This window comes from Vicugna pacos, chromosome 10, assembly GCF_048564905.1.
Source record: "Vicugna pacos chromosome 10, VicPac4, whole genome shotgun sequence".
NCBI lineage: Eukaryota > Metazoa > Chordata > Mammalia > Artiodactyla > Camelidae > Vicugna > Vicugna pacos.
Genome location: NC_132996.1, coordinates 24,728,788 through 24,751,137, shown reverse-complemented (window position 1 = coordinate 24,751,137; position 22,350 = coordinate 24,728,788). Strand labels below are relative to the sequence as shown.

At 51.3% G+C, this 22,350-nt stretch overlaps 1 protein-coding gene across 1 annotated transcript in view; it reads right to left on the bottom strand.

Annotated features, from left to right (window-relative positions):
* The window catches only part of LOC107033440 (guanylate cyclase D-like), a 37,960-nt gene that overhangs the window by 6,085 nt on the left and 9,525 nt on the right, over positions 1-22,350 (bottom strand). Inside the window, 13 exon segments of the mRNA XM_072970714.1 lie at positions 568-666; positions 1,627-1,801; positions 7,814-8,006; positions 8,411-8,592; positions 12,131-12,217; positions 12,219-12,280; positions 15,688-15,839; positions 16,140-16,294; positions 16,539-16,715; positions 18,895-18,975; positions 20,233-20,361; positions 20,445-20,541; positions 21,268-21,352. Of these exon segments, the coding sequence (XP_072826815.1) occupies positions 568-666; positions 1,627-1,801; positions 7,814-8,006; positions 8,411-8,592; positions 12,131-12,217; positions 12,219-12,280; positions 15,688-15,839; positions 16,140-16,294; positions 16,539-16,715; positions 18,895-18,975; positions 20,233-20,361; positions 20,445-20,541; positions 21,268-21,352 (1,674 nt within the window).

Below are 22,350 nucleotides of genomic sequence, written 5' to 3'. Positions count from 1 at the left end.
AGAACCTTAGGAACATAATCGCTGCTTATAGGGAAGACAGTGAAGGCTGAGTCAGGGCAGATAAGCAGTCATTTTTCTTTTACAGGCAGGACTCCCCAGTAGGGCATCTGTTTAAGCAGAATGTCTGCTGAGCAGTGCTAGGGGGCCCACAACCTGTGCAGCCAGAAACAGGCTCAGCTTTTTCAGCTGCTCCAACCAAGCCTTCGGAGAGGCCCCTGCTGACAGCAAAGGCCTAAAATGGCATTTTAAAAACATTGAAAAGGGTCTCCTCATTGTAAAGATGGGGAAACCAAGCCCTAGAGGAAGAGCGTTTTGCTCAAGGACACTAGGCACGCTGGCTGCAGTCAGGCCGAGGACCCAGGCTTCCTGCCTTTCCAGTCATTGTTCTCTCATGAGATCATCCCCTGTGGAAGGTTAAAAGAAGCAGTGACATATGTCTCCTTCTAGTTGTTTACTATTACCTAGGGTACGCTGCCACCAGGTGGTGATTTAGTTACTAAGTCCTGTTTGAAACATCCAGGCTTCAGGGGTCATTCCCTGGGCAGGATAGAAACATGAGACACTCACACAGACCTGTAGACTCCATCCGAGATGAGGTGTTAACAGTGTCCCCAGAGAGGCAATACCGAGGCATGATGAGACCCACGACCCCTGTCTCGCAAGGCCCTGAAACTCAAATGTACCCAGTGAATTCTCGTAGGTCCTGGACCCAAGGGAAGTCCCCACAACAGTCTTGCCCTTCCCACACTCCCCACTCACCCCTTCCAGCTGCTATCCCCACCCCACATCTTGGGCTCCAGCTGAAGGATGAGGATAAAGCTGTATGGAGTCTCTGATAAAAACCGGAGAGGAGGCAACATCTGTGCCAGGCTCTGGGATGGGGGTAGGGGGACATAGATAAATCAGAGCCAGGCTCTGCTCTTAGGGAGCTCCTAGCCCGGTGAGGGGAGATGTGTAAGCTATAATCAATGCTCTGAAGAGGGAAGCACTAGGGCTGTGCCAGCCCAGAAAGGAAACTCTGACCCAGCCCAGAGGACTTCCTGGAGGAGGCAGTACATAAACTGTGTCTTGAAGAATGAGAGAATGAGGGCAGGGAAGATCAGGTGCAAAGGCACAGAGGCAGAGAGCCCACTTGTCTGTGGGAAACGGTAATCAACTGAGTATGGATGGAGTGGGAAGTGGTGGAAAATGAGGTTGGAGAGATTAACAAGGGCCTTGGAGGCTAGGGCAGGTGGGGTGGGCAGGGAGTTTAGACTTCACTGTGCAGGGATATGTAGAAAGGAAGGGGTGGGGGCATAAGAAGGATATACTATAGTAGAGACCCTGAGGCTTCTCCTGGCCCCCTCCCAGCAAACATTTAGTTGTTTGCATGACAACAGAAGGTCTCTGTCCTGCCTCTTCCATCAGATTCTCATCTCCCCAGCATGAACTTAGATGCCCTTGATAGGTAATAATAGACAGACCCTTAAAATACTAGAAGAAAAAAAGAAATGTAAAATTTTTCTATTATGGAGTTTTATATTCTTAGAATTCCAGAAGCACACCACTGGGGTTGTCCCGGCCAGTGACCCAGGCAGGGTTGGGAGGCTGCTCTGGCCTGTCGCTCCTATAGCCCCAAGCATGTACCTGAATGCAGCCCAGCCCTGATGCGAATGGGCACAGTGGGCGCATGCCTCATCCAGAAATTGCCCATAGAGCTGAAGATGTCCAGGGCCACGTTAGCGATCTCAGCTGCATGCCGGTTCCCATTGCGCCAGGGCAGCCTGGATGCTACCATGTAGGCATCCCCGATGGTCTCCACCTGGAAGTCACAGCCATTAGGCTCCAGCACAAGAACACGCCCTCCCTGGTCTGATCCACATCCATACGAGGCCGAGTCTCAGGCACGCCTGACCCACCCCTCGAGTCTCTGGCTCACAGTGCCCTCTCTACCAGGGCTGCTCTAGCAACGATTAGATCTGCACATTTCAGGTCACCTTTGTCTGAATTGCAGGTGACCATGCCTTTCTCATCTCCTCTGACCAGGCTATGGGCTCCCGGGCAGCAGGCCAGGGTGCCCTGCCTGCACAATGCCACAGCAGCTGATCAGGGCCTCATCTGGAGAGTGCACATGTATGTTGGATACATGTCCTATCTCCCAAACCCTTGGCCTTCCAGGTGTGCTGGAAAGAATGGAGAGCTTGAGATCCGATAGGTGTAGATTCCAACCCTGGCTCTGCCATTTACCTTGCTCAGGCCGGCCACCTGTGTGAGCCTCAGTTCCTCTCATATGGAAAGCATATTAAAAATAAAGTATTGAAAGAACCAGGCTCATCATAGATGCTCAATAAGCAGGCTTCTGTCTTTACCATCATCACCATCACTACCACCACCACCACCATTATCATCTCCTTGGCTAATGGTTTAGGAGACGAGAGAATCCCAGAGTTTGGAAGGGGCTTTAAAGCCCACCCGCCTGCCTCCCCAGTGGCCATCCGTGCCCACCTGCATCTCCTTCTTGAGTGGCTGCCTCTCCCCAGCTAGGCAGCTACAAAAGTTGAGTTAAATGGCAACCTGCCTTTCACCTGCTGGTTCCAGATCTACCCCCTGAACTCAGGCCACAAATCTTTCCTATTCTGAAATGCATTCTCTGTTCCAAAAGCCCTGTTCCAGGTGCTGGGGACACAGATGTGGACCATGGCCTTCTCCCCTGCCACAGGCCAGGCCAGCCAAAGTGAAGATGGAGACTCTACCCACCAAGTCTTCCCATCTGCCAACTAAAGAGCCCAGCTCATGCACTTCCCCTTCTACAGCAGGCACATGCTGGCACCATTCAGACCCTTGGAGCAGAGCTCTCTCTCTAGCCAGGCATGTCCGCTCTCCCTTAGCACCTGGTGGGTAATAATAATCATGATGATGATGCTCCTGTCGCCCACAGGGGGCACTCTAATTCAATAACTCTCACACACCTTTAGCTGTGGACTGTGTCCTACTCCCTATGTCTCCCCAAGCCTCTCTCTCACCCAGGCTATCTTGGCCCCAATACTGGGAAATGATCTGCCCTAATTATGCTACATATTGCTCAAATACTTAAATTTACTTCCTATGGCAAATGGCTTAAAATTCATTCCCCATGGATCCAATCAGGGATTCCCATGATTTGCAGAATTTGCTGATTTATTCTTAACAGTTGTTACCAGTTCCCCATGCTTCAGCCGAATGGGGACCTTTCTGCTCTCTGCAGAGACACTCAGCACTCACTCACCTCCAGGCCTTGATCACCTGCTCCATCTGCCTGAAATGCTCTCCCTGAGTCCCTGTCTGTGAAGATCCTAGCCCTCCATCAGCTCAGTTCACACTTCATCCAGCCCATAAAGTCTCCCCAGTCACCCGCTGGAAAAAAGATGTTTCCTTCCTCGGGGCTGTGACCTCCATCTCTCTCCCCATCATCTGTTGTTGTCAGCACTTACTTGTGGACCGGCATGAATGTGGCGGGGTCAGGGGCGAGGCTGTCCCGCAATCTGTACATTTCCACAGAGGAGAGAGATCTCCAACCCCTGCCCCAGGAGAAGAAAATACGAACAAACCCTGGCTTTCCCTCTTCCTTTCTTCCCCACAGGAGGATGAATGCATTATCTGATTGGCAAGATTGGAAGAAGGACTAAGTGCTCCTTTAAATACTCATACAGCAGTTATTATATGCCAGACACTACTTCAAACCCTTTACAAACATCAATGCGTTAGATCTTCACAAGAATTCTATCAGGTAGGTACTACCACTATTGCCATTTTGCAGACGTAAACTGAGCTGGAGAGGTTAAGTCACTCACCAACATCACTCAGCACAGATTTGAACTTGCTCGGTCCAGCTCCAGAGCCCATACTCTATGCTGCCTCATGATGCACATGGCTGGGGCCCTTTCTCTCTCTCTCTTTGAGGAAGAATCTGCCTGCTGTGTGGGGTTTTCCTCTGTTCCTGTCCTGCACGTGGTCAGCACACGCGTCTGGTCCAAGCTTTACCTCTCAGAGGCAGCCTGGGAGGTGGACTGCTTGCCAGCCCAGCATCCAGCCTGCCAGGTGTGCAGCTGCAATTCAGGAACAGTACACCGGCTCTGGGGACCCAGCGCTGCCTCAGATGGGTGACCCAGGGTCCAGACTGTGGAGGAGGAGCAGGAGAAAGCCCCACGGTGGCCACATATCCAGATCACACTCTCTAAGCTGCTAAGCTGACATGTGGCCCTCCACCTGTCTGCCACTTGAGCTGGAAGGGACAGTTTGGTGTAATTAATAATCACCCTACCACCTCAGCCACAGAAAGATGGACAAGCACAGGCCCTGCTCCCTAGCAGCTCAAACTCACAAAGATGATCAGTCAAAGGCTCCTGTCATAGGGGGAACTTAGCTGCAAGTGAGGGCTGTGGCCCCTTGTACACAGGCATGGTCCTTTTGCAGATGGGAGAAGTGGGAGCAAAGGTTTCCATGCTAACAAACACAGATGAGAATTCTAATTCCACCACTGTCTTGCTGTGTGGCCTTGAGCAAGTCACCTGCCTCTCTGAGCCTGTATCCTCATCTGCACTGTAGTGATTATGATCCATCTCTTTGAGGGGAATTGCAAAGGTTAAACGAGATAGGCTGTGACAATCCCTAGGCCCAGGCAGTCCTCTTAAGACATTTAACTGGTGATGGTGGCCACTCCCCTCAATTCCCTCCCCCCATTTCTGTGCCTCAAGAGAGGCCTTGGCTCTCATCACCGTGTGGAAAGAATGACAGCACTTCTCACGCTGCTGAATCTGCAGAACAACCCTAAACCATAGGCACTTTCACCTCTGCTTTACAAAGGGGAGCTTGAGGCTCAGAGAGGTGAAGTGATGTGCCTGGAGTGACTCAGCAATGTGGCCGGGGCCAGGCTCACCCTCCAGGCCAAGTGCTGGAGTAAGTTCTCTCCTCCCCCGCAGCCCACAGGGGCCCTGCCCCTGAGTTCTGTCTGTAAAAGTGCTCACTCAGCGCGTGCTGGGAGGGAATCACAGACCCCTGTGGAACCAGGAAATGACTGCCTGGCTGCCTCCCAGCCCAGACCGGATTAAAGAGCAGTAACCAGATCCTGCTGGGACAGAGGGGAAACCGAGGCGGCGGGCGTGAGTGATGAGAGATGCGCTTGCACACATAGAGGACCTGCCCTCCCGCTTCCCCACATCTGGACGGGTGTGCGGGCCTTGCTTTATTTCATTTCACTCTGCCAGAAAGATGCAGACCTCTTGGCCAGAGTTCAGAGGAGATCAGAAAGCGTGATTCAGAGCTGGGCGGGACACATGTGTGAGGGAAGATTAGCAGGGGAGGAAGAGACAAGGCCAGGGGTGACTCAGGGCACATCAAAGCTGCAGGGCTCAGCAAGACGAGATGAGGAATCTTTTCCTGGGGCCCACGGCGGCTCTGGAGGCAAGAGGGAAACTCAGCCAGCATGACAGACAATGCCTCAGACCACAGGCTGGGGTAGGAACATGGGGTTCTGAACAGGGAATGGGAGAGAAGCTGTGTGCTTGGAATGCTGGTAGCTCAGGTCTCTGTGGGTCAGCGCTGGGCAGCGGATGGAGCCGGGTGGTGATGGTGAACATGCCAGGTTCCTGTCCTGGCTTTGTCACCTACCAGCTGTGTGACCTGGGGCAAGTCACTTTCCTCTCTGGACCACGCTGAACTCATTCAGTCAACATATATTTCCTACCTACCACATGTTGGACATTGTCAGGCATTAGGGACAGAGTGGTTTAGGTTGGAATCATCAAGTGTGGCTGTGTGGTCCAGGGGTAGTTATGAGAGTATCACACAGGAGCTTCTAACCATGTCTGGGAGGGCAAGGAAGCTAACCCAAGACCAGAAGGGTGACCAGCAGAAGAGGAGGGACAGCAGGGTTCCAGGAGGAGGGAACAGCATGTGCAAAGGCCTCGTGGCTAGCAAAGGCCATGTGGGTCCTCTACGAGGACTGCAGAGGTGGAGTGGCCGGGGACGCAGTGGGGCCAGCTCCTGGAGGGCCTGATGAGCCTCTATGAACCTATGGCTTTATCTTGATGATGTCTGTGTTCTGGGGAATGGTGATCCCCGATGAAGTGGGGTTTGGGGACCAGAATGCCCAAGTTCAAGTCTCAGCTTCACATCCTGCTGGGACTATGTAATTAGATAAGCCACTTAACCACCTGTTTCCTCACCTATAAATGAAGGGTACCCTTACCTACCTTGCAGATTGTTATAATGATCAAATGCATTAATACGTATAAGGCATCTAGACTAGTGTCTGGTATACAGTAAGCACTCAACAAGTACTGGTGATTACTGTTGTTGGGATACTGCATGTCATGCTATCAGCAGACTGCCTGGCACCTCGAAGAGTTAGTTCTCTCCTCTGAAACTTCCTGCCCCTGCATCCTTTCCATCCTGGCTTCAGCCCTGCATCCTTTCCCCTGGCCCTCCCCAGCCCTGGCCTCCCTGGAGGGCTGTGGCGGGAAGGGGCCTAGTGGGTGACAAACAGAGGCTAAGGCCAGGGGAGCCAGAGTACAGCTGTTCCCTGGGAGGTCCCTCCCCACCTCTTCCACGTGCTGAGGTTGACCCAGGACCCCCAGCAACTGGATCAGAATAGGGAGAGGGGTGGGGAAAAGGTCCCCACAGCAGGCATAGAGGGCAGGAGGCTATTTCACAGGCTCACAGTTTGCAGAACACTTCTGCCAGGGGGAGAGGATCCACCCATCACCTGTGAACCCCCTGGAACTTGAGTCATTATTTCTGTGTTATAGATAAGGAAACTGAGGTGCAAAGAGAGGGAGCCATTTCCCCCAAACTACATAGAAGCTGGTGGCCAGGGTGGGACTCCCAACCCAGGATGGAGAGGTACACAGGGACTAGACATGGAGGATCTTGACAGCCCTGCCAAGACTCTTGCTGCCCACTCCAGCAACCCCCACCCACCACCCTCTCCCACCGCTGGCCCGCTTCACAACCAGCTATCACAACCCACTCAGCATCCCTCACATTCACTAGGCCCACTCTCTCAAGCCTCAAGCTTTAACACATTATTCTCCCATTGCTTGTCCAGAGCAACCACACCCAAACTGGACAATGCTAGGAAGTCAACACCTCGTCCAGGAAGCCTTCCTTGATCTTTACACATCTAATCCTAGCTGGATTGGGGTCCATCTCAGCCTCCTCTGCCTTCCTGATGACCACTTTCCCAGTGGGTTGTCTTCATCTTTTATCTGCAGCACTGAGAGCTCCCTGAGGGCAGGAACAGGAACTGACTCATCTGTCGCCCTTGCCTGGCACAGGTGGAGTTTATTTCCCCACCTCTTGAATCTGGGCTGGCCTTTAGACTTGCTTTCACTAATAGAATATGTTGGAAATAGCAATGTGCCTGATCCCAGCTTAGACCCCAAGAGGCTTCAGTCCTTCTGCCTTCTCTCTCAGAACTCTGTCATACCACGTAAACAATACCAACTCACCTGCAGGGGGGAGGGCAGTGAGATACCATGTAGACCAGAACTGAGTTGTCTCAGGCCAAGGTTCCAGAGGTGTGAGAGAACCCAGCCAAGATTAGCAGAGCTTCCTCTTACCCACAACTGACCGCAGATGTATGAGTAAGCCCCACTGAGTCCAGAGAACTTTCCAGCTGGACAGGCTTGTGAGCAACAATACATGCTTATTGTTTTACACCACTGGGTTTCAGGCTTATTTGTTACACAGCAATAGCTTACTGATAAAAATGCATAAATAAATGACTAGAAGTAAATGTATGACGCAAACACAGCAGTAGAAGAGAGACAGAATGCCTGCCTCCTGCTTCTCTCACCTTGTACACATCATGGCTGCCCAGAACAGCATCAAACAGTGTGTAGAGGTCATTGAGCAAGCCCACCACCTCGATGGGCTCACTCAGGGTGGAGATGGTGGTAAAACCCACAATGTCACTGAAGTAGATGGTAACCTGGTCAAAGTACTCTGGCTCCACAGTCACCCCCATTTTCAGAGCTTCATCCACGGACCTGAAGAGATGGGAAGGGCCAGAGTCACAAGGTGGGAGGACCCCTTTCCATGGTTGGGAGTGAGGGAGGAATATTTGGGGGGAAATCCTAGGTTGAGTGTCAGGGATCTGGGACAGGTCTGCTGGTGTGCTGACTCCCCTCCAGCAAATACCTGCCCCTCTCCAGTCATTACTTCCTCTGAAGTCAGACGGGGGAAACTGTGCTCTCTCCTTGTTCCCAAGGAAGTGAGGGAGCAGAAATTCAATACTCACATGCCTAGCACTGTGCCTAATACATACAAGGGCTCTATGAAAATATGTTGGACAAATAAACAATGAATGAATTGAACGAACTCATGGAACCCAGATTTACTGAGCACCTACTACGTCCCAGGTCCCATGCTCAGAGCCACTGAGGCTAGAGACACAATCAAGTCCACTCATGGAGGAAGTATCTGAGAGAGCAGCCTTTCAGTTTTCTGTCTCTCCAGCTCCAGTTCCTCAGTCTGCTCCTGTATAAAGTCCTCCAGGTTCTGGGAATACTTCCCCAGCATCCTAAGTATAGAGTCAGCAACACGGGTTTTCTTGCCTTGGTTGATGCTTTTGAACTGAAAATGGAATGAAAAGCCCAATTCACCCATGAAGGTTAGCACATTCGGTCCTCAGGTTGAGAATCTGGGCCACAGGAATGAACCTGACGTAGTGCCTGCCTGGAAGGGCTGATTGGTGGGAAGCAGATATGTAATAGACAAGGGATGGCAGTTCTGACAAGGGGAAGCACAGATGGCTGGGAGGAAAATAGGTTGGTTCTCTATGAGGCGGACAGGCAGGGAGAGGACTTTACAAAGGAATCCATGCCCAGCACTGTATCACCATTAACAAACACACTGGGTCTCACAAAACACTGTGGAATAGGCATTCTTTGTTCTTAAAGATAAGTGGATGGATGGATTGATGGATGGATAAATAGATGGGTAGATAGATAGAAGGAATATATGTAAATTATTTGTATATATAATCTATACCTTTTTTCCCTTCTTTTTCACAAAATTTTTCTTTACAAAATAAAATAATAAATATGTAAGGGCATTGGGACCAACAGAAAGTGAAGGTTAAAACAAAGTTAATCTACAGCATGGTACTAGCACAAAAACAGACATATGGATCAATGGAACAGAATTGAGAGCCCAGAAATAAACCCACAGACTTACAGTCAATTAATCTTTGACAAAGGAGGCAAGAACATACAATGGAGAAAAGACGGTCCCTTCAGCAAGGGGTGTTGGGAAAACAGCCACATGTAAACCAATGAAGTTAGAACACTCCCTCACGCCATACACAAAAACAAACTCAAAATGGCTTAAAGACTTAAATGTAAGACAAGACACTACAAAACTCTTAGAAGAAAACATAGGCAAAACATTATCTGACATAAATCTCAGCAATGTTCTGCTACAGCAGTCTATCCAGGCCACAGAAATAAAGCAAAAATAAACAAAGGGGACCTAATTAAATTTATAAGATTTTGCACAGCAAAGGAAATCATAAGCAAAACAAAAAGACAACCTGTGGAATAGGAGGAAATATTTGCAAATAATGGGACTGATGGGGGCTTAATTTCCAGGATATATAAACAGTTAATACAACTTAATAACAAAAAACAAACAACCCAATCCAAAAATGGGCAGAAGACCTAAAAAAGCAATTCTCCAGTGAAGACATACAAATGGTCAATAGGCACATGAAAAAATGTTCAATATCACTAATTATCAGAGAAATGCAAATCAAAATTACAATGAGGTATCACCTCACACCAGTCAGAATGACCATCATTAAAAAGTCCACAAACAATAAATGCTGGGGAAGCTGTGGAGAAAAGGGAACCCTCCTACTCTGTTGGTGGGAATGTAGTTTGGTGCAGGCATTATGGAAAACAGTATGGAGATTCCTCAAGAAACTAAAAATAGACTTACCATATGATCCAGCAATCTCACTCCTGGGCATATATCCAGAGGAAACTCTAATTCAAAAAGATACATGCACCCCAATGTGCATAGCAGCACTATTTACAATAGTCAAGACACAGAAACAACCAAAAAGTCCATCGACAGATGACTGGGTAAAGAAGTTGTGGTATATTTATACAATGGAACACTATTCAGCCATAAAAATTAATAAAATAATGCCATTTGCAGCAACATGGACGGACGTGGAAATTGTAATTCTAAGTGAAGGTAGCCAGAAAGAGAAAGAAAAATATCATAAGATATCACTCATGTGGAATCTTTAAAAAAAAAAAAAGACACTTATTTGAACCTACTTATAAAACAGAAACAGACTCACAGACATAGAAAACAAACTTATGGTTACCAGCGGGGAAAAGGGGTAGGAAGGGATAAATTGGGAGTTTGAGATTTGCAGATACTAACTGCTATATATAAAATAGATAAACAACAAGTTTCTTCTGTATAGCACAGGGAACTATATTCAGTATCTTGTAGTAACATATAATGAAAAAGGATATGAAAACAAATGTATGTACATGTATGAATCACTGTGCTGTATACCAGAAATTGACACAACATTGTAAAGTGACTATACTTCAATAAAAAAATGACAGAAAAAAAGTTAATCTAGGAGGGAGGTATATATGCAAAATGATGCTAGAATTGGTCATAATTTTGGATATGAGCTTCCTAGCAACAAAGCAAATACAGATTTGCAACAAAGCAACAAAGGGAAATACAGATTACACAATCCATGGAGTCCATGAGACAAGGGCGCATTAAACTAGTTGCTCAAAAGAACCATAACTATTGTTGATGCTGAACAGACAGAAGTACCTCTCTTAGGTCTTTATAAGAGGACATTCACGTGTTGTCATAAACAGTACCTTCAACAACAACCTTACAGGAAATATGGAAGTGCATTTCCTCGGGGAGGCTTACTAGAATCTTCCCCAGTGTGGTTTGTATCTTCCCAAAGTGGAGTCAGTAAGAGAAGCAAATTAATTATGATCAAAGAGGAGGAGTTTATTTTTGTTTAACTTGAGCACCTTGACGTCTGTGTGTATGCATGTGTGTAGATGTACATATCCGACCTCCATTAATGCTGCTTCTCTCAAGTAAATGTCTATAAGGTGGGGAGGGCAGCAGCTTCCTTCTCAGCATTCATTTTCTTATTTAATTGCTTTGGCTGGTACTCCCAGAACAATGCTATTTGAACATGACCCAAGTCTTTTGACTCCTGCATGTGGAATATATCATGTGTCTGTCTCTGCCTTTTCCGCCCCTGAGCCTTAGGGAGGCTCTTTTCCCACAGTCACCACTCACTCAAGGCAAGAGCTTTCTCCCCCTCCTCACTGGCCACAGCAATCTCTGATCCCTGGAAAGATTTCAGGCCGGTGTTTTAAGAACTGGTTGCTCATCCTAACACTGCAACCCACCCTCACAGTGGCCACGAGAGCTCATCTACTCTGAGGTCCAGATTTCCCATCTGTGATGTAGGACCCTGCATCCCCCTGACGACGCCCGAGCTGAGGTGGGGAAAAGATGTGGGGAGGAGGGTGGTGGGAAGGCTCTTCAGAGGACACCAGTGTGTTTCTCCTGTCTTCCTGCCTCTCGCTCCCTCATCACCTGTCTGGACGCCTCTCTCGCTCACTGAACCCCTCCTTGGCAACGTTCCTCTGTGGCTGGGGAGTGGAGGGCAGGAATGGGGGGGGGGCACGAAGATGTCACTTCAAGCTTGATGGGCTGGCCCTGTAGGAGCCATTAGCCAGCTCAGTCAGGCTCACACACTCCGTCACCGCCAGCCAACTTGCCTCAATTTCTCTCTTGTAAAACCCAGATCATAGCAATGCTTCCTCGGAGGGCTGGCATGAGGATTAAATGAAGTAAGCATGGCACTTAGCACAGAGCTTGGCCCTCAGGAAGGCACTCATAAATGTCTCTGGAACCAGGGTTCTGAGAGAGCTTTTCTCAGGTGTCCCTCAGGCCCCACCTGCAGTGGTGAGGATGCTGGCCCGTTGCCCCCTTTCTGCACAGGGTTTCCAGGCCCTGGGGATAGTGTGGGACCCCACACTGGGCAAAGTGAAGTGAACTGATCAGCTGTTTCTTGTGAGCAGCCAGCTCCTCTGGGGGCACTGACCTGGGTGTAGATCTGGTCCAGGTTGGGTCTGTCCTCTGGATCCTCCTCCCAGCACTGCTCCATCAGCTGGATGCACTCAGGTGGCCCGATGGTCAGGAGACACCAGTGGCCATCACAGGGAAGGGGAAGAGACCACCTTCCTGATGATTTCTGCAACAAGCACACAGTGGGCAGTGGGGCTGAGGTCCCCAGGAGAGCTGGTGGCAGGGGGCTGCCCTGGCATGCAGGGAGGGAGGGCAGGGTGGGCCTGTGGGGGTGTGGAGCTCAGGCCTGTGGGTGTTCCATGGCCCCTAGCTCTGTGCCCCAGGGCGTGCTGGCCAGCAGACCTAGCATTGCTGCTTTCCTGAGTCCACCCCAAGCATAGCTGAGGAGAGGGTCTCCACCTGGGAGCCAGGAGAGCAGGGCTCCAATTCTGGATCCACTACCACCTCTCTATGAGATGGTGGACAAGACAGTGACCTCAGAGTCTCTGTCTCTGCATCTGTGAAATGAGCTTAAAAATCTGCCTTCTTGAGAGCGCTGCTGAGAGAAAAGACAGAGGATGTCAGGTGCCCGGCCCCTGGTAGGTTCTCTCCGACCCCTGAGCCCTGCACAACTTGCTCCTACTTTATTGCCAGTGATCCCACGAATGTGCTTAAGACCTGGGCACTGTGGCTCTTTCTAGCAGCCCTGCTGGTGCCAACTTTCCACAGGTGTGAAGCAACACTCTGCTTATTATTATCACCATCGCGGTGACTGTTTGCCCCGGACAACCCCTGACATGCATCCTTTTGTCCCCGCTCCACATGATAAGGACACAGATTAAGTAGAGATCAGATAGGTCAGGCTTCCAGCTCTGTCTCTGCCACTCGCCGTCACTCCATGGCCTCAGTTTCCCCACCTAACAACTGATAGAAATAACCCCCTGTTCTCAGGAGCTGTAGGGGAGCCTGGTAGGGGAGCTGATTCACGGGCGCGCCGGGAGGAGGAGGGGCTGGGTACCGAGCACAGGCTCTCAGCAGCACAGGAGGGGACTTCAAGATTACCCGTTTACATTCTCTACAAGTTGTGCCACCTCTCAGAGCCTCAGTTTCCTCACCTATCAAAAAGGCAAAATAATCGTGCACACCTCACAGGGCTGTTAGAGGTAGAGCAGGTTAATCTCTGAAGGGGGCTGGGATCCTCCTCCGAAGCGGTGAGGAGGTGGGAGCCCTCAGAGCCAGTGAAAAGGAGCTTCTTTCTGCATCTCCCTTTGCTGACCTCCTTGTTGGGGATAGTGCGTGAGTCCTTGTCCCATTCTGCAGACAGGGAGACTGAGGTTTCTGGAGGTGAAGTAGGTCACCCACAGCCACAGGGCTGGTAATAAGCAGATGCTAAAACTAGACCTGACCATCTCCCAGCCTGCATGATTTTCTTTCTGCCCAGAGGTCCCCAGTCTGTAGGTGTCAGACTTGAGGGCCTCTGAGTAAAGGGTCTGGGAAGCTGTATGTGCTTACAAAGGAGTGTGTGCAGGTGGAACCAATAACACATCTTGCATGCACACATTCAACTCTTTTTCAAAAGGACTCAGATGGTGGTGTGATGAATAAAATACAAATCCATTTCAAAGTGTTGCTGATTTCAGGGCAGATTTTTGTCTTTGGGCATCTTCTTGGTTAGCGGATGTGAAAAGTCAACTAGTAACATGTGAGGCTCCAAATTTTTTGACACTAAGGTGGAGACCACCCAGGCAAGCATGTTGGGAACCCCTGGCCCAGACCAGGCCAGGTTTCATGTTCCCTCCCCGTGCTGGGCCCACTGTCCACACCCAATGCATTTCCAGGATGGGTCGACCCTTTTGGCCACTGAGGTGGGAGGCTGCAGAGAAGATGCTTGGTGGATGACTCCAGGAGATTTCAGGGCAAGAGCCCTGAGCTTGCCCAAATTCCAGGCCTCTGCTTCCCCAAGGGGAGTTCCTTCCCCTCTCTGAGCCTCACTTCACTCATCTCTGAAAAGAGTGTACATACTCACCCCCCAGTGTTGTCCAGTGGAATAGTACACATGAAAATGCTTTGGAAACCGCAAGTGCTCCCCGCACACAGGATCTTAAAAAGATGCAATTTCTAAGAGCAAGAGGGATTTGTTTCCAAGTGGGAGAGTCAGGAGAGAACCTGGGATTCCCCATTAGCACACCCCTAAAACCACTCAGGCTGATATTTACTGAGTGCTTGCCATGTGCCAGGTACTTTGTCTAAATCATTTCACAGCATCCTCACAAATACTCTGGGAGGCAAGAGTCATCATCTTCATCTTACAAGTGAGGAAACTGAGGCTCAGAGGCTGAAAGAGAATTACTCAGAGTCATGAGGTGAATTGGTGTGGAGCTGGGCTTAGGTCAGTGTCCCTCAAAGGCAGTGCTCTTGACGTTTTGCTCCCTGAGGCGAGGAAAAGTACAGCCAAGAAGTGTCAGGTTCAGGACTGACGGCCCAATCTAGGGGCGGCCCTGGGATTCCAGGCCTGGTCCCTGTGCCTAAAGCCTGAGGGGCCCTGTCCTGAAGGGTCCTGCACAGCGGCATGGCTTGCAGACCCCATCTGGCTGATCCTCCCACTCTCAGCAGGCAGGTGTCGGGGCGGGGCAGGGGGACAGATGAAGAGCGCTGAACAAATGGCCTGACCAAGCCCCTCCCTCTTCCCACTCTTCCACCTCATAAATCTGGGGCCTGGAATGCTGATTATTCGCTGAGCAGTGTTTTGGTGGAGGAAGCAAGCAGGGCCAGGCCTCCCTGTGAGTTAAAGATTATCCATCCAGGGTGGGAGGGGTGGTGGGCACCCTTCCATCACTACCTGCACTGGGGGTCAAGATGCAGGGTATCTGTGGGACAGGTCCCTGGAACTGGATGGAGGCAGCAAGGGGACAACTGGACAAGCAGCCTAGGGTCCAGGGAGCCCTTCCAGAGAACACAGAAGGGTAGGAAATGTTTCTGAAGTTGGGCCCTGGCACTGGAGTCAGAAGAGAAAATGTCTAAGACCAGGTGGTGATGGGGAAAGTGTGAGTGATTACACACAAAACACAGGGACAAAGATGCTCTTAAAGGAGCCCCACTCAGACAGAGAACCAAGCCTTCAAATGCTGAGCAGACTGGCCACATTACACGTGGACTGGATGTCTGACACATTTCTCTATTTCATCTGCACCATAAAGATGAGAAAACTGAGGCTCAGAGAGGGTGAGTGAAGTGTGTAAGGTCATGTGGTAAGTGTGTGTTACAGGGGAAGAACTGAGGTCTGCAAAGACACAAGTCTGCTGGGCAGTGGGGGCGGTTAGGGCGTGAGCACTTCCAGACGTGGCAATGACTGAGAAAGGAAGGAAGGGACTGAGGCTTTCACCCAGAAACCCACGTCTTTAGCCCTGGTGCTGGTCAGAGTAGCCGAAGGCTGCATGGTTTAAGCCAAAGAAACCTAATTCTCGTGGTCAAACCAAGCTTGTGCATCTGTATGGTTAATTTCAGGCCCCAATTTCCTGATGGTCACAGAGCTCTGCCACTACATGGTGACTCTAGCCAGAGACAGGCCAAGGAAGGAGGAGGAGGATGCTGTACCTTCCGCTGAGAGCCCTGAGGAGCCATAGGGTGGGCCCCGAGTCAGCACCTCCTGCAGGATGACGCCAATACTGAAGATGTCCCCTTTGAGTGTGCCCCGCCCGGGTGCCCCAGCTCCCCGCAACAGCTCTGGAGCCATCCACAGCAACTCTGCAATCACAGGCCAGGGCCACACCACCATCACCCACTGACCACCCAGGCTGGCCAGGCTGGGCGGGCACTTCACACCTATGATGTCATCACCCTGCCCCCACAGACCCAGAAGAGGGAGGTGCTTCTGCTCTCCCCTATTCACAGGTAAGGGTCCTGAGGCTCACAGAAGAAAAGCCATCAACTCAAGATCACATCACAGGAAGTGACATCTCCTGGTCTTGCCCTGCCTCGCAAGCACCCAATTTAAACAGAGACCTCAGAACCTACTGGCAGCCCCCCGCCCATCTCCAAGCTGATCTTCTGGGGCTGGTCGGGGGCACGGAGCCTGCTGAGTGTCCAGGAGCTCAGCGTAACCGTAGTCAGTGAACTTTAGCACAAAGCATCCATCCAGCACACAGTTTCAGGGCTTGAGGCAGCCATGAGGGAAATGCTGGTGGTGCAGATACCACACCCCCTGGAGTGGAATAACGGGGGCCCCTTAGGTCTGTGGTGAGTGAAAGGGACCCTTGCTTCTCTCAGCATTCCCACAGTCCTTAGGAAAACTTCCTGCCTCCTCTCACCCTTTGCTGTACTGTTTAGATTTTTCTGTTAGACAAAGTGGAAAGAGCCCAGGCCTGGGCAGTCTGAGCATCTCTTGTCTCCCTGCCCTCTCCATTGCCCGCCCCACCAATGGCTCCTGGCCCAGGGAGAGTTCTCACACAGATCAAATCCAGCAGCAGGGAGGCCTTGAAGGTCCAGTCCAGCCGCAGAGTCTCATTCCACATCAGGTCTTCCAGGCTGCCCCGGGCACAGTGCTCCAACACCAGAGCACTGACCCCAGGGGCCACAAAGAAGCCCAGGAAGCTGACGATATTCTAGTGCTGCAGCTCCCACATCTGCTGGGGCAGTGGGCACCTTAGCAGCCTCAAGGCTGGACCAGGTACAATCCACGTCTGAACCCCAGTACTTAGCACCCAGCACAGGGCAGAACACAGAAAGGCATCAGAAATGTTGGATGGATGTGATAAGTGGATGGATGAATGATGGGTGGATGGACTGGATGGATGGATGATGGATAAATGGATAGATGGGTGAATAGATGAGTGGATGGATGGATGAAACAGTGAGATGAATGAGTGGAAGCATCATGAATGAATAAGTGAATGAGCCATAGCCAACTTCACAGGATAGGGATCGAGGCCTATTCTCAATCTAAGTGACACCATGGACCTGAAAACTGTGTAAATTCTCTCGCCCAAGACTCAGAGATTGACGAGGAGAGGAGCAGAAGGGATCAGGCACAGGTATAAAGCAGCCAGGCAGGCCAGAGAGCTTGAACCCAAAGATGGAACCCTTGCCTGGTGTGGCTTTCCTCACAAAACCAGTTCAGGGGTCAGCTAAGTGGGAGAAACCTGAATACTCTCCCCACGGTAGAGATTCCCATGCATATTAGCATACGTGATGAGGTAAGAATGGCCTCAGATCCTTTGACACTCCTGCCATCAGGAGGTTGAGCCTCTGACCCTCCTCTTGAAACGGAGCAGGTTTTGTGACACTGTGACCAATAGAACATGGTGGAAGTGATCTTGTGTGTTTTGGGTTCAGGTCTTAGGAGACTGACAGCTTCCATTTCCCATTTCTTGGAGCCTTCTCTGTCAGAGGCCTGAATGGTCATCAGAAGCCCCTCTACGCTGAGTCACCACACTGGAGACACCGTGTGGAGAGGCTCTGAGACTACACGGAGTAGGATGGCAAGCCCTGCTGAGCTGGCTCTTCCAACTGCCCAGCCAAGTCACCAAGCATGCAACCCACTGAGGCGCTCTGGATGGGGGGTCAGCAAACCTGTCTGTACCAAGTCCAGGTAGTAAATATTTTAGGCTTTGTAGGCCTTGTAGTCTCTGTCACCAATAATCGCTTCTGCCATTGCAGTGTGAAAGCAGTCACAGACAGTACACAAACCAATACAACTCTGATCTGCAAAAACAGGCAGTGGGCCTGACTTGACCTGAGGGCCAACCTCAGACAACTCATTTACAAGCTTCAAACCACTGAGTGACCCCCCAACCACGGCCAAGTGGAACTGAAGAACTGCTTGGCTGAGCCCTCCCAAATTTCCTACCCACAAAATTGTAAGATATTATAAAATGATTATTGTTTTTAAGCCACTACATTTTGGGATAAGTTGTTACACAGTCATAGATAACCAGAACAGCATATTAAAGGTTCTGAGAATTCCTATGTCTAAGCCAAGCAAATTCTAAACTCATTAGACCACATATAAGACCTTTTTCTAAAGAAACATCTACACGTGCAAGATGCCCATTGAACCTCCAGTCGCTTAATCTCTCCAAATCTGATTTCAGATGGTGGTGATGTTGAAATAATAATAAAATTCACCACTTACCAAAGGCACCCTACTTGCCAAAGATAGTTCCAGGTAATTTCATATATTCTTGCTGATCTTTATAGTTCCCCTGGAGTGGATTTAATTAGCACCAATTTACAGGAAAGCTAGGTGTCCTGGGGAGGCAGGATTCCATCTGGGATCTTCCTGACTCAAATCCTATGCTCTGTCCTCCATCCCACAATGCCTCTCAGGATGGTGACAGTCTCAGGGTTGAGGGGACTTATGTAGGTAGTGATGACAAGTGATTGGAAACTCCCCGAGGGAAAGAACCCTGTCTCTCTTCTCACTGCTGTGTCCCCAGAGCTCAGAACATATTTGGTACTCAATGAATACTGGACAGAGGATGGACGAGTGGAGGGATGGAAGTTACAGGATGAGGTCCTTCAGTGGTGTTGATTATGCCGTGTGACGATAGGGGTGGAGGGGATTGTGCCCCTGGTAGGCATGGTGATGATCATATTGGGGTGGGGATGCTGGGGTGCAATGGTGGCAGTGCTGGTGTACATCTGTGATGAGATGCTGGCGATGGACAGTGATCCTGATGATAGGAAGCACCTTCTCTTTTGAAGCTAGAAGCTTCCACATTGAGTAGGGACCAATCCTGATCCGTAGGGGTCTCCTGACAGCTCCCCCTCGCAGCCCACCCTCCACGACCTCCGCAGGCCTACCTTTCTCAGGAGGCTGAGGCAGCTCGGCCGCAGCTCAGGGACTGTGCCAGCTTCAAACTTCTTCAGCCACACCCACTCTCCCTGTTTAAGAAAGGACAACAGGAGTTCACCGTTGCTGCTCCCTAGCTGTGTGACCTCGGGCAAATCCTTCAGCCTCTCTCGGCTTCAGATGTGTTCTTTCTGTGTCTTCCAAGTTGGTGAGAGCCCGGCCAGTGGACTCCTTTGGTTGACAGAACTGAGTTCCAGTCCTAACTCCACCACTTTCTAGCTCTGTGACCTCAGGCAAGTGACTGGCTCTCTGAGCCTCATGCTCTGTAAAGCGAGGATAACACCCCCATCTCCATAGGAGCTCTAATGAGAGGTGGATGCCGAGTGTGTTAGCTCCTGTCCTGAGGTCAGCTTTACTCTGCAGGCCTCGGCCACCCAAGACACCCCAAACCCAGCGACGTGAGGGGGACTCTGTGACCCCAGGACTCTAGGGGAGGAGGCAGGGGAGGGTGGCAGAGGTGGAGGCCTCAGGCTGGGATCGGTCCTCACCCAGAGCTAGCTGTAAGCTTAGCCCTCTCTCCCTTCCTCACTGATGGATTTCTGCTTCCTCAGCCCGCCCACAGCTACTTCAGAGGAGCAGACAAAACCTGCTTTGCACATCATTAAGGCCTCCTTCCAGCAGAACACAAAAAGATGGAATTCCCCAAGGGAGAAGGTGGAAAAGAGGGAGCAAGAGCCTTGTGTTGTTTCCCAGAGAAACAATTAGCCTCATCGACCATGAGGCACGAACAGAAGAATTAGAGCAGCAGTTGACTATTGAATTTGAGAAGACATTTCCTGAGAAATCACAGTGTGCTCAGCAACTTTAGAATCTTGCTGCTCTCACCTCTGAATTTCCAGCCTCCTTGTCAGCTGGTGGCTCAGGCTCTGCGCGAAGGCTGCACGGGGCCAGGTACTGTCCCACACATCTCGGCCTCAGGGACCCAGGCTCTCACTGTCTGTTGCTGAAGTAGGCAGGACGGTGACTCAGGTTGGCCCAGTGCTGAGAGAGACCCTGGGGTAGACCCACGCCAGCAGGGCCCAGGCCCAAGTGGCCAGGGACTGGTTGTTTCCCAAGGTCAGATCACAGACTCTGTGGGGCTAGGGGTTAGGGGTCCAGCTAGCCACTTCTAGCCCTGCTAGCAACTTGCTGGGGGACCCTGGCAAGACTCTGGCTTCTTCCAGCCTCAGTTTCCCACTCTGCAGCACGAATGGGGCCTACAGAGGCCCAAGAGGCTGTGGGCTCCCGTGACTTTGCCCAAACTGACTACACTCCCCAGACCTGGGTGTGGGGGTGGCAGGGGCCCTCACCTGGTACAGAGCCATGTTGGTGAGATCCTGGGGGGCTGGGAGTCTCCTTGCTGACCCCTGAGCTGCGGACCTCAGGCTCCCACCATCTGCCACACTTCCTGATCCACTTGCACTGTCTGCGTGCAGCCTCTTGAGGGTGCAGGCACAGTCAAGAGTCTAGACTGGGCCTCAGTCCAGGGCTGCCCACCCAGCCCTGTGCCTGCCTCACCCACCCTTCTGCTCGGGCCCCGATGGATGAAGGTAAGCTCCTGGGCTGTCAGCAGGATCCGGTGGGGGCCCCGCACCAGCTGCAGCTGCTAGAGGCCCAGGCTGGAAGTGAAAGAAAGTGCAGGACAGAGGGGATGCACAAATATCACTGCCCCCAGCCCCGGCTGGCTCCTTGGGCCTGCCTCTGACCCAGAGCCCTCCCCAACCCTCTCCCTGTTTCCCTTCCTTTCCCCACATCAGTCCCAGCTGAGCTAAGAGGGCACCACTGAGCACTGTCCCCCACAGCACCCCTTAGCCCGGCTCAGGGCTGGACCCTAGGCCTGATGCACCTGCTGGTCCCCAGCCTTGGTGTTTCCAACTCGCCTGGAGGCCTCATGGGGCAGCCAGAAGCTGGGGTGAGGGCTGGGAGTGGAGGGCTGCCTCTCCTGGATGTGGCTGAGGCTCAGGGAACACAGATGACTTCAGACCCAGGAAGAATTGTTTTCAAAGCTGAAGGGCCCTGGGAGTCAACGTGGTCAAGTCCTTACTGTTCAGATGTGTAACCCGAAACTCAGGGAGCATGGAGTCTTATCCAAAGTCCCAGGCTTCTTCCACAAGTCTCAAAAGGGCCTTCCCAGGAGGCATGCCAGCCTTGACAGGGCCCTGACTGAGGCTCTAAGATGAACAGGAGTGCAGGGTGGTCCTGAGGTCTGAGATGGAGGATGGGAGGCTCCCTGCTGACAGCCAGGGCTGCATACACAGGAGAGGTTCTGTGGGATGGCGGCGGGGCGGGGGGTGGGGGTGGTACCCAGAGGGGCAAAGCAAGACTCAAGTGCACAGAGAACTCACCTGACGAGGCAAGTGAGGGCCTCACCGGCCAACACCAGGACACCGGCCAGGGCCAGAGCGAGGAGGCTACCTGGGGGCTGGCCACCTGTAGGGGAAGCAGGGACAGACATGAGTCCTAACAGTAACGACCAAATAAGGAACTCAGCCCCTTCATTCAGCTCCTGTACCCTTTCCTGAGTCCTCTGGGATATGGGGACACAAACCACTGCTTAACCCCATTCCCAGGGGCAAGGCCCAGAATGGCCCTGGGCTGGGAAAGCCTTATCTACGGAAGGACCATCATGCACAGATGTTGACTTCCAGCACTGCTGTCGGGGTTCTCACCTCAGACTCCAGGCCTCCGGGCCCCTACATACCCTGCTCAGACCCCATTACAGTCCTGACCACACTCTGGCCCTTGTCTGCCAGCATGTCCAGCTCTTCCCTCTAGACTGAGAGTAGCTGGACAGCAGGGCCTGTGTCTTACATACCTCGGTGTCCCTGGCACCTAACACGGGCTGGACAGGCAAGATGCTGAATCAAAACTGTGGATCCCTGTCTATTGTTCTCCTGCTTCTTGCATACTCCCCACGACGGGCAACTCAGTATCTGTTTGGCAGTCAGTTTCAGTTTTATTCGCTTTGACTGTTAGAATAGCCTTCCTTACACTGAATGCAAATCTCTCCAGCCCTCATATCAGGATTGGGTATGAAAAAGCTGCTTAGGATCGCTGGGCAAGGTGGGGATGGCTACTTTGCTTGGGCAACCCCAGCATCAGCCTGGGCTGGCAAGGCGGCAAAATGCCAGGACCTATTCTGGAAAGAAGACTCTAACCTCCACTGCCACAGAAAGGGTCAGCGATGGGGGTGAGGGCATCCTTTCTTCCTTCCTCGTCTCCCTCCCTTCATTCCTCATCTCCCTCCCTTCCTTCCTTGTGCTGAAGGACAAGCACTGTCTGCCCGCTGATGAGCCTCCTCCAATCTTAAGTAAGTTTAGATAATAAAAATAGCAGCGAATGCCTTGTAGTACTTACTAGACTATTGTACATTGTATTGCACTATGCACCCATTCTAAGGATATCATGTATTCGATTCATTTATTCTG